At 41.7% G+C, this 13,528-nt stretch overlaps 1 protein-coding gene across 6 annotated transcripts in view; it reads left to right on the top strand.

The window, feature by feature from the left end:
- Positions 1 to 13,528, top strand: part of MACROD2 (mono-ADP ribosylhydrolase 2) — a 2,991,260-nt gene that overhangs the window by 2,754,251 nt on the left and 223,481 nt on the right. For all 6 annotated transcript variants that reach the window (XM_069768762.1, XM_069768759.1, XM_069768757.1 and 3 more), the window contains exons 11-12: positions 1,843 to 1,917; positions 7,524 to 7,607. In XM_069768762.1, coding sequence (XP_069624863.1) covers positions 1,843 to 1,917; positions 7,524 to 7,607 — 159 coding nt within the window. The remainder of the gene's footprint in view (positions 1 to 1,842; positions 1,918 to 7,523; positions 7,608 to 13,528) is intronic.

The raw sequence follows: 13,528 nt of genomic DNA, 5'->3' as shown, positions 1-13,528 counted from the left end.
GTGGGTTATAGTTAATTTAGTTACAAAATGTTTAATTGGTTGGGAAAAGATGAACTTGATGACCTGTGGTCTTTTTTCAACCTTATGTAATATTAAACATCAGCAGCGGATTGAGGTACTGCTTAATAACCCAGTCATGTTATGAACAAATTGTACCTATTATTACTGTCAAGTGTTCAAGTCAGAGGGGTAAGTCTGTTCGACAATTAGGGGATGTGCATCTCTGGCGGCGGTCTGCTCCAAAACCCACCTGAAAAAGCATCCAAAAAGAATGAACTTATAAACAGCAAGTTTTTTTTACATAGAAATGCAAATCTTCAGTCTTTTAAGTGTTTATAAACCATTTCAGGTTTCCAAAGACACAACGTTGTATAAAAAAAATACTTCTGGAAAACACCAGTGGAAAAAAACATGACAAAAAAGCTAAAAAAAATGCTACAAAAAATGCCAGTGGCTAAAAATATCAAAAAAGTATACAGGAAATTACCCCAAAACACTTTTAAAAAAATGCTTTGTTTAAAAAAATCCATTGTTTCTTGAAGTGTCTTCCTCTTGAAAGACACGGTGGGTTCACCCTCCCGGAAAGAGATAAAAAGTGGTGTATTCCAACAGTCTCTAGCGTGATTTCTTTTCTCATGCCACAATCTGTCCTAGAGGGCATTAAATTGGATTTCACAGAATCCTCCAGAGAATCAGTAGTGTGATGGTAAAATAAGGTGTCAACATTTTTAACATACAAACACATCCTTTTGTAGACCTCTAATTATGCCATTTGCACACATCTAAATATGTAATCTTTTTTTCTTTCATACGCTGTCTCATTCCCTAAGAGAAGAATAAAGACCAAAACAGATCCCATAATAAAAAATGACTGCACAAGGCGCCTTTACCTACGTGAAAAGGCTCAGTGCAGGACAAAAGAAAAAGAACGGTCCCTAATTGAGCAGTACAGAGAAAAAGATGGAGCAATACATCCAAAACGTGTAATATATAGAAAGGTATAAGTTTATTAAATGATTACAAATCGAATATTATAACATTCAAACACCGTAATATATGTAGAACAGTAATAGAGACAATTCAGAGATAGGATCAGGTAGAGAGCAGCATGTACAGACACATTATATCACATGGGCATTTTACTCTTGGTAATAAAGTGCATAGTGCTTATGTAAAATAAAATAGTGGGGAAGTGGCCATGCCTCTGAGGAAGCCGATGTGAAACGCGCGTTGGGGTTAGTGGTGTGTTAGCTTTCACTTAACAGTATGGGCAAGAACCTGCAGGGACGTGGTGGGGTTTCAATACAACAGCTCTGATCTGATTTCAGGCACAAGCCTACTATATAATACTTATTACTCCCCCGCTATTTTCTAATTGTCTCAGAGGTTGACATAAGCACTATGCACTTTATTACCATGTGATATAACGTGTCTGTACATGCTGCTCTCTACCTGATCCTATCTCTGTATTGTCTCTATTACTGTTCTACATATATTATTGTGTTTAAGTGCACTAAAATTCGATGTGTAATCATGTAATAAACTTATACTTTTTATACATTACATGTTTTGGACATATTGCTCCTTCTTTTTCTCTGTATTTCTCATTCCGTGAATTTGTGTGTTTTTTTCACAAATTAGCTTTACCTGAAAATGTCAAACCAGGAGATTCAGCAATATCCTAAAGTAATTTTGAACGTAATGAATGCATATAGATACAATAATAAAGGATTTGATTTCTGGAATTTTTTAATGGAATTGTGAATATATCCACTATGACTATCTGTGTTATGCAATCACTAATTCAATGTTTTCAACTTTCATGTAATGTTGAAAACAAAGATGGAGATGATGACACTGAAAGTATTAAGAAAGAGGAAGAAGCCCAAATCAGCAAGAACATCAGTGATGACATCCGTAAGTATACGCCACAATTTAATTGATTCTTGTATTCGCATTAAACGGTGAAATAGTCTATCTATATGGAGTCCTTGGTCAAAATGTGCAATGGTATCCACTATATCTTTGAATTTGGCTATAGTTAAAGAGGTATTTTAATGTTAATACATTTTTTTACTTAGTCGGACAGCATGAAAATAAGCAACTTTGCAATTGACTTTTTTATTTGGTGTCATTCACCTGCAATGAGAGCTTGTATCGTACAGCTGGTTTCCATGGAGCTTGAACTGACTTACAAAATCTAGATTAGCAGATTTAGTAGACAGGAAGGCTCATCAGAAAAAAATACCTTTACAAAATTTTTTTTAGTTTCAATGGAGTTCATCGACCAGTGCCTGCCCAGACCTTGGGCAGCACGGTGGCGCAGTGGTTAGCACTGCAGCCGAGCAGCGCTGGGGTCCTGGGTTCTAATCCCACCCAGGACAACATCTGCAAATAGTTTGTATGTTCTCTCCGTGTTTGCATGGATTTCCTCCGGGTTCTCCGGTTTCCTCCCTCATTCCAAAGACATACTGATAGGGAATATAGATTGTGAGCCCCATCGGGGACAGTGATGATAATGTGTGCAAACTGTAAAGCGCTGCGGAATATGTTAGCGCTATATATAAAAATAAAGATTATTATTATTATAATGCACAGTAGTTATATTCCAGGACAGAAGTTAACTTCTAATATTCTATACACCTCTCTCCTGCCCCTTGATTTATAAGCAGTTAGCTGCTCATCACCCTCCCCCTCCCTCTGAGCTCCTGACAAGCTGCTGATATAAATCTTACAAAATCCCTAGCCTATTGCATACACTTCTCTCAGGACAGTTCTCCTAATCATAGCCTCACTTTCCCATTATTTGTATATGTAAGGCTGGTTTCACATTGGCGTTTTTTGGGGTGCGTTTTTGCGGTAAAAAACGCAAAAAACCGCATGGTGAAAAAACGCATGTAAACGCGTGTAAACGCTGCGTTTTTTTGACGCATGCGTTTTTGCATGTGGTGAAAAAAACGCGGCGTTTTGACGCGTTTACATGCGTTTTTACATGCGTTTGCGTTTTTTAAATGCATGCTGAGAAATGTGTGACAGCTGCCAATCATCAAAATAAAGTAAAAAACCCACTATAAACAGAAACAGTTAGGGTTAGGGTTAGGGGTAGGGGTAGGGATTATAACCCTAACCCTAACCCTAAAGGGATCCTACCCCTAACCCTACCCCTAACCCTAACCCTAAGGGATCCTAACCCTAACCCTAACCCTACCCCTAACCCTAACCCTAAGGGATCCTAACCCTAACCCTACCCCTTCCCCTAACCCTAAGAGATCCTAACCCTAACCCTACCCCTAACCCTAACCCTAAGGGATCCTAACCCTAACCCTAACCCTACCCCTAACCCTACCCCTAACCCTAACCCTAAGGGATCCTAACCCTAACCCTAACCCTACCCCTACCCCTAACCCTAAGGGATCCTAACCCTACCCCTACCCCTAACCCTAAGGGATCCTAACCCTAACCCTACCCCTAACCCTACCCCTAACCATAAAGGGATTAGGGTTAGGGTTAGGATCCCTTAGGGTTAGGGTTAGGGGTAGGGTTAGGGGTAGGGTTAGGGTTAGGGGTAGGGTTAGGGTTAGGATCCCTTAGGGTTAGGGTTAGGGGTAGGGTTAGGGGTAGGGTTAGGTTCCCTTTATCACCTTTATGTTGGGGGTGGCATATCAGTGTGTTTTCTGGTTTTTTAATAAAAAACCGCAAAAAACGCATGCTTCAAAAAACGCATGCGTCCCCATTGACTCCAATGTATTTTTTGACCCAAAAAAAACGCATGAAAACGCATGCGGTTTTTTTGGTCCAAAAAACGCTTCTAAAAATACTACAAGTAGCATTTCAGAAAATGAACGCATGCAGTAAAAAAACGCATGCGTCAAAAAACACGACCAAACGCGTACACAAAAAAATGCATGCGTTTTCAATGTTAAAGATAGGAAAAAAAACGCATGCGTTTTTTTGAAAAAAAACGCTGCAGACAAAAACGCAAGTGTGAAACCACCCTAACTACAGAGATAAGATAACAGTGTATGATAACAAAACATACCACTGATAACTGGATGTGTTATAACAGAATTTGGACTGAGCTTTATAGTTTTACTACCGCTGCTCTTACCAGAGCTTAGTGAAGGAGGCTGGAAAAACAATAAAACCGCCATAGGATCTTATCCAGTGATGGAACCTAAAGGTACCGTCACACTCAGCAACTTTACGAGAACGACAATGATCCGTGACGTTGCAGCGTCCTGGATAGCGATCTCGTTGTGTTTGACACGCAGCAGCGATCAGGATCCCGCTGTGCCATCGCTGGTCGGAGCTAGAAGTCCAGAACTTTATTTGGTCATCAAGTCGGTGTGTATCGTCATGTTTGACATCAAAAGCAACGATGCCAGCAATGTTTTACATGGAGCTAACAACCAGCGAGAACGATAAGTGAGTCGCCGTTACGTCACAGGATCGCTCCTGCATCGTTCTGGTGTTGCCGGTTTTTGACGTCTCTACAGCAACCTAAGAAGCGACGCTGCAGTGATCGGCTCGTTGTCTATATCGCTGCAGCGTCGCTGAGTGTGACGGTACCTTAACAGGGTGCTAGGAGATGCTCACTTGATAAGGTTGTGTACCACACAAGTAGCTCAGAATGTCAGCTGCTGCAGACCAACAGGTGAAATCCAATAATGGAAAGACATGGGTTAACTGTACTGTACTGTTGATAACTAATTGAAGATTCCAGGAAACCAAAGATTTTTCCGTGCGGTTTATTATCAATGCATTTCAAAGTCATCCAACTTTTTTATCAGTACTTGTAGTTTGCCCTGATGAAGAAGTTGGATGACTTCGAAATGCGTTGATAATAAACCACACAGAAAAATCTTCGGTCTTCTGGTATCTACAATTGGTGATCATTTGCAGTGCAGTTAACCCATTTCTTTCCATTATTGATACTCACCAGAACAGTCACTCAAGGAAAGCCCGTCCTGCCAGTAATCAGGAAGTGAGAGACTGGAAAGATGGGAGCTGCTCAAGAGACAACTTAACAATAATCTTTAAAGAGGAAAACTGTACTGTTTAATAGCTCAGTCAAGTTATGGCCAAACGCAAGTGCCATATTGTGCCTAAAAACAATACTGTTAAGTGTTCAAGAATGTTTGAGTAAGGGTACCGTCTCACAGTGGCACTTTGGTCGCTACAACGGCACGATCCGTGACGTTCCAGCGATATACTTACGATCTCGCTGTGTCTGACACGCTACTGCGATCCGGGACCCCGCTGAGAATCGTACGTCGTAGCAGATTGTTTCTTTCGTCGTCAAGTGTCCCGCTGTGGCAGCATGATCGCATCGTGTAACAAAGGTGTGCACAATATTCTCCACCTCCTCTGCTGATTCTACATCGCAAAGGCTACGTTCACACTAGCGTTCGGCTAGTGTGCGTCGCGCTTGCGTCGGGCGACGCAGCGGCGACGCACGCGTCATGCGCCCCTATGTTTAACATGGGGGACGCATGCGTTTTTGCTTGTTGCGTTTTCCGACACGTGCGTCTTTTTTGACGCTAGCGTCGGACCAAGAAAACGCAACAAGTTGCATTTTTCTTGCGTCCGATTTTCGTCAAAAAACGACGCACGCGTCGAAAAATGCAGCGTTTTTGCGTGCGTTTGCATGCGTTTTTCGGTGCGTTGTGCGTCGCGTCGCCGATGCAGCAGCGCACAACGCTAGTGTGAACGTAGCCTAATACGTCATGAAATTATCGCTCCAGCGCCGTGCATTGCGAAGTGTGACCGCAGTCTACGACGCTGGAGCGATGCTGGAGCGTCACGGATCGTGCTGTCGTAGCGACCAAAGTGCCACTGTGAGACGGTACCTTAAGGGCCTGTTCAGAAGAGCGCATTCAACATCTTTGTTATGTCCACAGGCAAAATCGGGACCAATACCATTCAATTTTATAGTTCACATAAACTTTTTTTTCAACTGAGCCGATGGTCTGCGTGTAAAAAAAATTGAAGCATGTTTTACTTTGATCCGTATTCCATATCAGGCTTGCTCATTATAAGTCAATGGGTGTGCAAAATAACAGATCACACATGAGCTACCATCTGTTTGTCTTACGATTTTCACGGATTCATTATATTTATTAAGATAGGAAACTGTGTTTGACCTTTTATTATTTAAGTTGTTCATGTAAAATAACAACAATATGCCATACAGATGTTCAAATCAGGCATACGGATGGTAAACAATCATAAATAACAGACATGCAAATGCAACATGGATAATAAAAATCGGATATGCTGTAAATAATATGGTTTCAAAGCAGTTAGATTTTTTCTGGATGAAAAACTGAGTATTTTGCATTTACTTGGGTGTATTTGGCCTAAGTCACCTCAATAATAGAAGGGGAAAAAGTGTTTAAGGCTATGTGCACTAAATCTGCATCTCCTGGCAGAATCCGCAGGTGCATTTTTTATGCGTTTTTTGTGCAGATTTTACCACTGTGGATTTCTATAATGGAGGGGTACAGAAACGCTGCAGAACTGCACAAAAGAAGTGACATGCACTTCTTTGAAATCTGCAGCGTTTCTACGCAGATTTTTCTGCACCATGCGCACAGCTTTTTTTTCACATTGATTTGCATTGTACTGTAAATCACAGTGCAGTTCTGCAGCAGAAAAATCTGCTGCAGTTCTGCACTAAATCTGCATCGTGTGCACATTATATTCCTTGAACTAAAAAAAAGCATGTGGTTTTGTTCACTATTATAGCCATTTCTTTCAAGCCACAATTTGGTCTAGATAGCATTAAACTGGAGTTCACAGAATTCTCATATCCTGGAAAGTTATTTGCAGATGATGACACCGCTCTCCCTCTCAACTCCTCCTAGATATACGAAGAAAAAGGACGGGATGGATGAGTACATGGATGGATGGATAAAGAGATGGATGAATGGATACACAGATAAATGGATGAACAGACAGACAGATGTATATAAAAATGGAGATAGATAGATAGATAGATAGATAGATAGATAGATAGATAGATAGATAGATAGATAGATAGATATTGCACAAAAAGGAAAAAAAAGGGCATGAACCGCACCTCCAAAAATCTTAAGTTGATCTAAAGCCGCTAGGCAAAAATTTATATAACTGAATATGAGGTTTTCAGTTTAACATTCTGATCAGACTGTATGAAGCCCACTGCCACTTCACGGCAAACCTCGTAGTGGGTCCTACCGCCGTGACGGAGCGGAGCCATGCGGCAACCACCGCCACAGCGGCCATGCACCAGCAGGGAGGACGGCCTGTTGCCCTACAGCACCCACAGCACAGCGGCTTTAGATCAACTTATGATTTTTGGAGGTGCGATTCATGCCTTTTTTTTTCCTTTTTGTGCAAAGCATAGATAGATATTGGACTGCTGTTTTGAATATTCTTGAAGTTTGGGCCTCAATATGAATGATGTTATGGTGAATAAGTTGATAACTTGATAATTGTAAATTGATTCTAATGCACGGCTCTTTTTGCATGCTTGCATTCAGAAGGAACAGATAAAAATGCACAATCACCTCCAACAAAGAAATGTAAAGCCAAAAAGACAGATCTGCAGGACAAGCCTGATGATGGTACGTTGCCAATAAATAATTGCATTAGATTATGTTAATCCCATATGTACATGTTTTCTTTCAGTTGTCCATTGCAAATTGTATTGCAGTGTTTTATTGTACATTATATTATGCTGATTATATTTGACTGTAAGTGCACATCTTTAAAAGCATCCTCCCCAGTACCTCCAATAATAAGTAATAAGATAAATCACATTCAAAAAATGAGTCTGACACACACACAGTCAGATTTTAATGTTTTGTGCAAAGCAGTCATCAAAGCATAAGGTGGCTACTTTGAAGAACCTAGAATATAAGACATAATTTCAGTTGTTTCACACTTTTTGTTAAGTATATAATTCCACATGTGTTAATTTATAGTTTTGATGCCTTCAATGTGAATGTACAATTTTCATAGTCATGAAAATACAGAAAAATCTGTAAATGAGAAGGTGTCCAAACTTTTGGTCTGTACTGTATATATATATATATATATATATATATATATATATATACAGTACAGTACAGTACTATATATATATACATATATAGTACAGTATAGTACAGTACAGTATAGTACAGTATAGTACAGTACAGTACTATATATATATACATATATAGTACAGTATAGTACAGTACAGTATAGTACAGTATAGTACAGTACTATATATATACATATATATATATATATATATATATATACAGTACAGTACAGTACTTCTAACCTTGTCAATTTCTAAGAAACTTAGTTTTAATGTATTCATTAAGTAAGAATATATATATATATATATATATATATATATATATATTCTTACTTAATGAATACATTAAAACTAAGTTTCTTAGAAATTGACAAGGTTAGAAGAATGAGCCTCTTTTTCCTCCAAAGAAGTGCCACTCTTGTATAATGCATTATTTCCAAAGCCAACAATGTGACAGCACCATGAGTGCAGAATAAAGCTATGTTCACACAGTTTTTTTAGTTCAAAATTGTTTTTCAAAAACTTTATTAAGAAAACACTCCTTTTTTTGAAGAAAACACTCCTTTTCCAAGTACATAAATAGAATTTTCCAAGCATTTTTTCTAAGTGGTTTTTGGTGAAGAATTTGGAGAGTATGTCCTTAAAAATGTCAACAAAAAGATCCCTGCATGTATAGCCTTACAGTGCCCAGTTAAAAATGGGCCCAGAAGGAGTCCATCATTGGAGCAGAACAACTCATCTATAAAAACCCCTTTTAACTTTCACAGTTTGGGTTGTGGGACAGAGCTGACCCCAGGATTTCTGTTTCTTGCACTAGTTCTTCATTTGATTCCTTGATACTGTCTAGTGTAGGTGGAACTAGAAAAGTTGAAGGGTCATTGTGGCAATGAGAATGGAAAATCAATGGAGAAGTGAACAGGTGAGGCTCGGTAGAATATTAAATTGGAATACTGGAGAAGGATAATGTAGTCAGGCTCACCAAGTTGGTATCCAAGGATGTAAGACTGTGGGGCAATCAGGAACCTAGTCTAAGAAGCCAGTTGTCAGATAACGGAGGTATATGTACAACTGAATCTAATGCACAAGCTTATAAAGAATTACAGGACTAGTATAGATGATACAGAGCTTAGTCTGATGTTCTGAAATACTTTCAAGTAGTGTCCCATATGCTTGGGATTGTGCACAGGCGTAATCCAACATCCCTATCTGTGTGAATTAAATCTTTTTTTGGGTTACAATACTGTGTGCAGTGATATCTTGATGGTGGACCCTTAGGTTCATATCCTATGGTAAACTGAAGTTTAAAAAGTTCAATTCTGGGTGAAAACCAATATGGCCTCCTCAAAGATCCTATAGCGGTTATGGCTTAGCTTTCCTAGACTGTTGAACGTGAATGACAAAACCACCTAATTACATAAAATTGCTGTTCAGGACTCTGGAAAACTAGACAACTCAGGATGGATTTGGAAGGATATATGCACACCGAGTCTTTTTGTTGAGATTTTGCAGCGGAAACTGAACGGAAATTTTCAAAATCTTCAAAAACTTGGGAGTTTCCATTCAGTTTCCACTTCAAAAACTCAACAAAAAGATTTTGTCCATATATCCTACCCTGATGGTGACAATTCAGTACTTACCCAACAGACATAGGAGGACAAAGTTGTGTTCAGAGATGAAGTTCTTGTCTGAGATAGTTGTCACCATGATAGATACTAGATGGACCCCAATATGGTGCTACATAATTGGGTCTCGCATATTAATGGCACAAATAGGAATGCAGATGTGACCAGAACCTAAATTGAAATTTTATCAACAATTACACAAGGAAATCGGTCCTAAATCTATATGTACTGGCATGTTTTTTAAGGTAGAAATTCTATTTAAGGATCTACGGTTAGTCAGTATTTAGAAAATAATTTTTATTAAACATTAATAATTTGATTCATTTTGACAGATATTCCTGATTCAGTATCAGGTTTTATATCTGGCTGCTCACCTTAGCGTACTTGATAGTCTCTCTCAGCACTGGATGACATAAAGGAGGATATATCTGCGTTATTTCAGCCAGCATTGCGAGCCAAAAACCTTTTACTGAAACTGGAGGAATATATTTGTTATAAATGACTGCATGATTAAACAGAAAGCCGAAGATAAATTAGTCGCCACCTCTTTGCTCAACATTTTCTAGTTTCTATTATGCATAATTATAAATGCTGTACTTTCTGTATTATTAAAACACATATTTCCCTTCTTTCGCATTATTAAGGAGTCCTGAACGCGGTGACCTTTACAGAAGTTTACTGTACAATTAGACAACTTTCTTTTTTTCTATTAGTAATAAGATGCTAAATTTTTTTATATGATTCTCAAGTGGAGAAAATTAAATGTTACATTATGAAACGACTAAGAAAAGATACTGTACTTATATAGTTACATAATAATGAATAATTACACAGTTGCTCAAAGCTTGTGACAAAAGGAGATAAAAACATTCTGCGTGTGAACACTCTCCTGTTGAAAAAAAAACACTGAATTAGGCTAGGGTCACATTGCGTTATGTGACCCCGTTTAACGGACTACGTTACACCACGGCATAACGCGGTGTAACGTAGTCCATTAACGCCGCCATGGATTGTAATGGCGAACGCATCGCTAGCGCACGCCCACATTGGACGTGCGCTAGCGATGTGCCGTCATTTGAGTGACGGACCGCGAACGCTGCTTGCAGCGTTCACGGTCCGTTTTTCGCTAGCGTAGATCAGGGATCTGCGCTAGCGGGATCGGCTAACGCGATCCCTTTTGGGACATTGCGTTAGCGCAGTCCGTAGCGCTATGCGCTAAACGGACTGCACTAACGCAATGTGACCCTAGCCTTAGTTTAACAATATAAGGTGTCCTTCACACGTCTGTATAAAACACGCATGTGAAAAACCGGTATCATCAGTGTTTTGGATCCATTTTTCATCCATGAGTCCTTTTTCACCATGTGTGCATCATTGGTATTTTTCCGGTATTGGTAAAGTAGGAAATTACAAAGCTTCTCCTATCCTTTGCAATGTTAAACATGTAGAGCACACAGATGCTATTTTTCACAAACCCTTAGACTTGTATTGCCCCTTGTCATCCGAGGTGCTGGAAAAGAACCGATGTGTCTCCGAGTGGTACACATGGTCCGTGTAAAAACACAGATGTGCTAAGCAGCCCCAAAGAATATAATGGGTTTATGTTATAGCCATGAAAAAAACAGATACCACATGTACTGTAAATGAGTCGCCCGCCAGGGCCTAGGGGTACTCGGTACCAGGTCCGGTATTTAAAGGGGATGTGTCACGGCGGCGGCAACCTGGTCCACGGCCCAGGGCGCCCATGTACAAGGGGAAGTCCTTAAAGGGGTTTGAATAAAGTTTGTGTTTGTGAAGCCACCTGTGGTATTTGGGCAGGGATGACTGACACTGCTTAAAAGGGGTCCACTGGGGTGATGTTATGGCAGCTAAGATGGTATAACTTCCCACAGGTGAAGCTGGGTCCCCAGGGCTCCCGGTGTGTAGATGGAGATGGTGGATAGTGTAGAAAGAAACGGAGGACACAGGTTTGTAGTCTTTTTACCTGGTTTACTGATGAATTCAGGCAGCCACAGTCCGGGGCATCTGATCACAGGTACAGGCAGGGTCCAGTTGGCTTGGAAGCGAGTTCAGAGTCCCCCTTATCAGGTGGAGTTAGAAGCCTTCCTACTAACGCTGTGGTGTAGTCACTTGCTGCCTGTGGCTTCTGTCAAGGTCCTCACTGTTCTCTTTGTCCTCCATAATGGTGGGACACTAACCCATATGACAGGTAGCTCGAGCCTTTTTACAGGGTCTCTATCATGACCCGGGCTCTATGCGCTACTGTGTCTCCTGGGTATTAGGGCGGACAGGTGACTGTAGTCCAGCTGTGCTGCCGGTTTCTGCTGTAAGTCTTGGAGTCCCTCACAACCTCGGTCTTCTGGCTACCGGTGTTTGCGCTCTGTAGGGAGGTAACCCCAGTGGAGTATCTGGGGGGCAGCTGGGGCATGTGCCCTGGGTGCAGCTGGCACGGGGTGCAGTCGGGCCGCCTAATGCAGCTGCATTCTGCCACCCCCGGGACTGGGAGTCAGCTGTTATCTATGCCGACTGTTAAGCTTACAGCCGGCACAGAAAAGCTACAGCACGCCGGCTTTCAGTATTCAATTGTACTCGTATCTTACAGACACGAGTACAATTGAAGATCTGACTGTAATGACTAGAACGGAGGTGATTTCGGGAGGTAATGATGTCACCGGAAGGGGTGGAGCCTCCTTCAGTCCAGTGAAGACACGATAGCAGGAAGCTGCTGAGGCTGATGGAGCCGTGTGAGGAGAGGACTGAGGGTCTCCAGCATGGAGCCGTGTGAGGAGATTATCGAGGTGTGTGGGAAATGGGGGGATGATGATGAGGGGCCATGTAGTGGATGATGAGAGGCTGTGTGGGGAATGGGGGAATGATGATGAGGGGCTGTGTAGTGGATGATGAGAGGCTGTGTGGGGAATGGAGGGATAATGATGGAGGACTGTGTAGCGGATGATAAGAGGCTGTGTGGGGAATGGGGGAATGATGATGAAGGGCTGTGTAGTGGATGATGAGAGGCTGTGTGGGGAATGGAGGGATAATGATGAGGGGCTGTGTAGCGGATGATAAGAGGCTGTGTGGGGAATGGGGGAATGATGATGAAGGTCTGTGTAGTGGATGATGAGGGGCTGTGTGGGGAGAAGGGGGGATGATGAGGACTTTGGGGGAGAAGGGGGCTGATGAGGGGCCGTATGGGGGTGATGGGGGGATGTGTGGGAATGGGGGATGAGAGGCTGTGTGGGTGATGATGAGGGCCTTTGTGGGGAATGGGGGATAATGAGGGGCTGTGTGGGGGGTGATGAGGTGCTGAGGGGGAGATGGGGTTGATGAGGGGCTGTGGGGGGATGAGGAGATGGGGTGATGAGGGGCTGTGTGGGGAATGGGGGGATTTATTGTGTGGGGAGAATTGGAGAGGGGATGGGGGATTTAATTTGTGTGGGGAGATTTGGAGTGGAGATGGGGGGATTTAATGTGTGGGGGAGATTTGAGGACACAAAATGAAGAGCAAAGGGGGAGATGGGGAATCAGTACCGGGGAATGAGGGCATGTATGAGGAAACATGTATGAGGGTGATGGGATGTGTGCAGACACAGTATGGGGAGTCAGGTGAGCAGGCCATATAGAAAATGAGGGGGTAAATATATGAGGAGACAATATGGTGAACAGGAGGGATATGAGAGGAGACAGTATGAGGAGGGAGGGGAATAGTGTGAGGAGACAGTATGGGGGAGAAAAGTGAGTGGGCACAGAATAGAAACTGAGTAGTGGGGGTGTAGCATTGGGGGACAGGATACCGAGGAGGGGGAGTGTGATGAGAGAGTACAGTATAAATACTGGG

Source organism: Ranitomeya imitator, chromosome 5 (genome assembly GCF_032444005.1).
Source record: "Ranitomeya imitator isolate aRanImi1 chromosome 5, aRanImi1.pri, whole genome shotgun sequence".
In the NCBI taxonomy this organism is placed as follows: domain Eukaryota; kingdom Metazoa; phylum Chordata; class Amphibia; order Anura; family Dendrobatidae; genus Ranitomeya; species Ranitomeya imitator.
The sequence above is the reverse complement of the archived record's forward strand: the minus strand, read 5'-3'. Positions and strand labels throughout refer to the sequence as shown.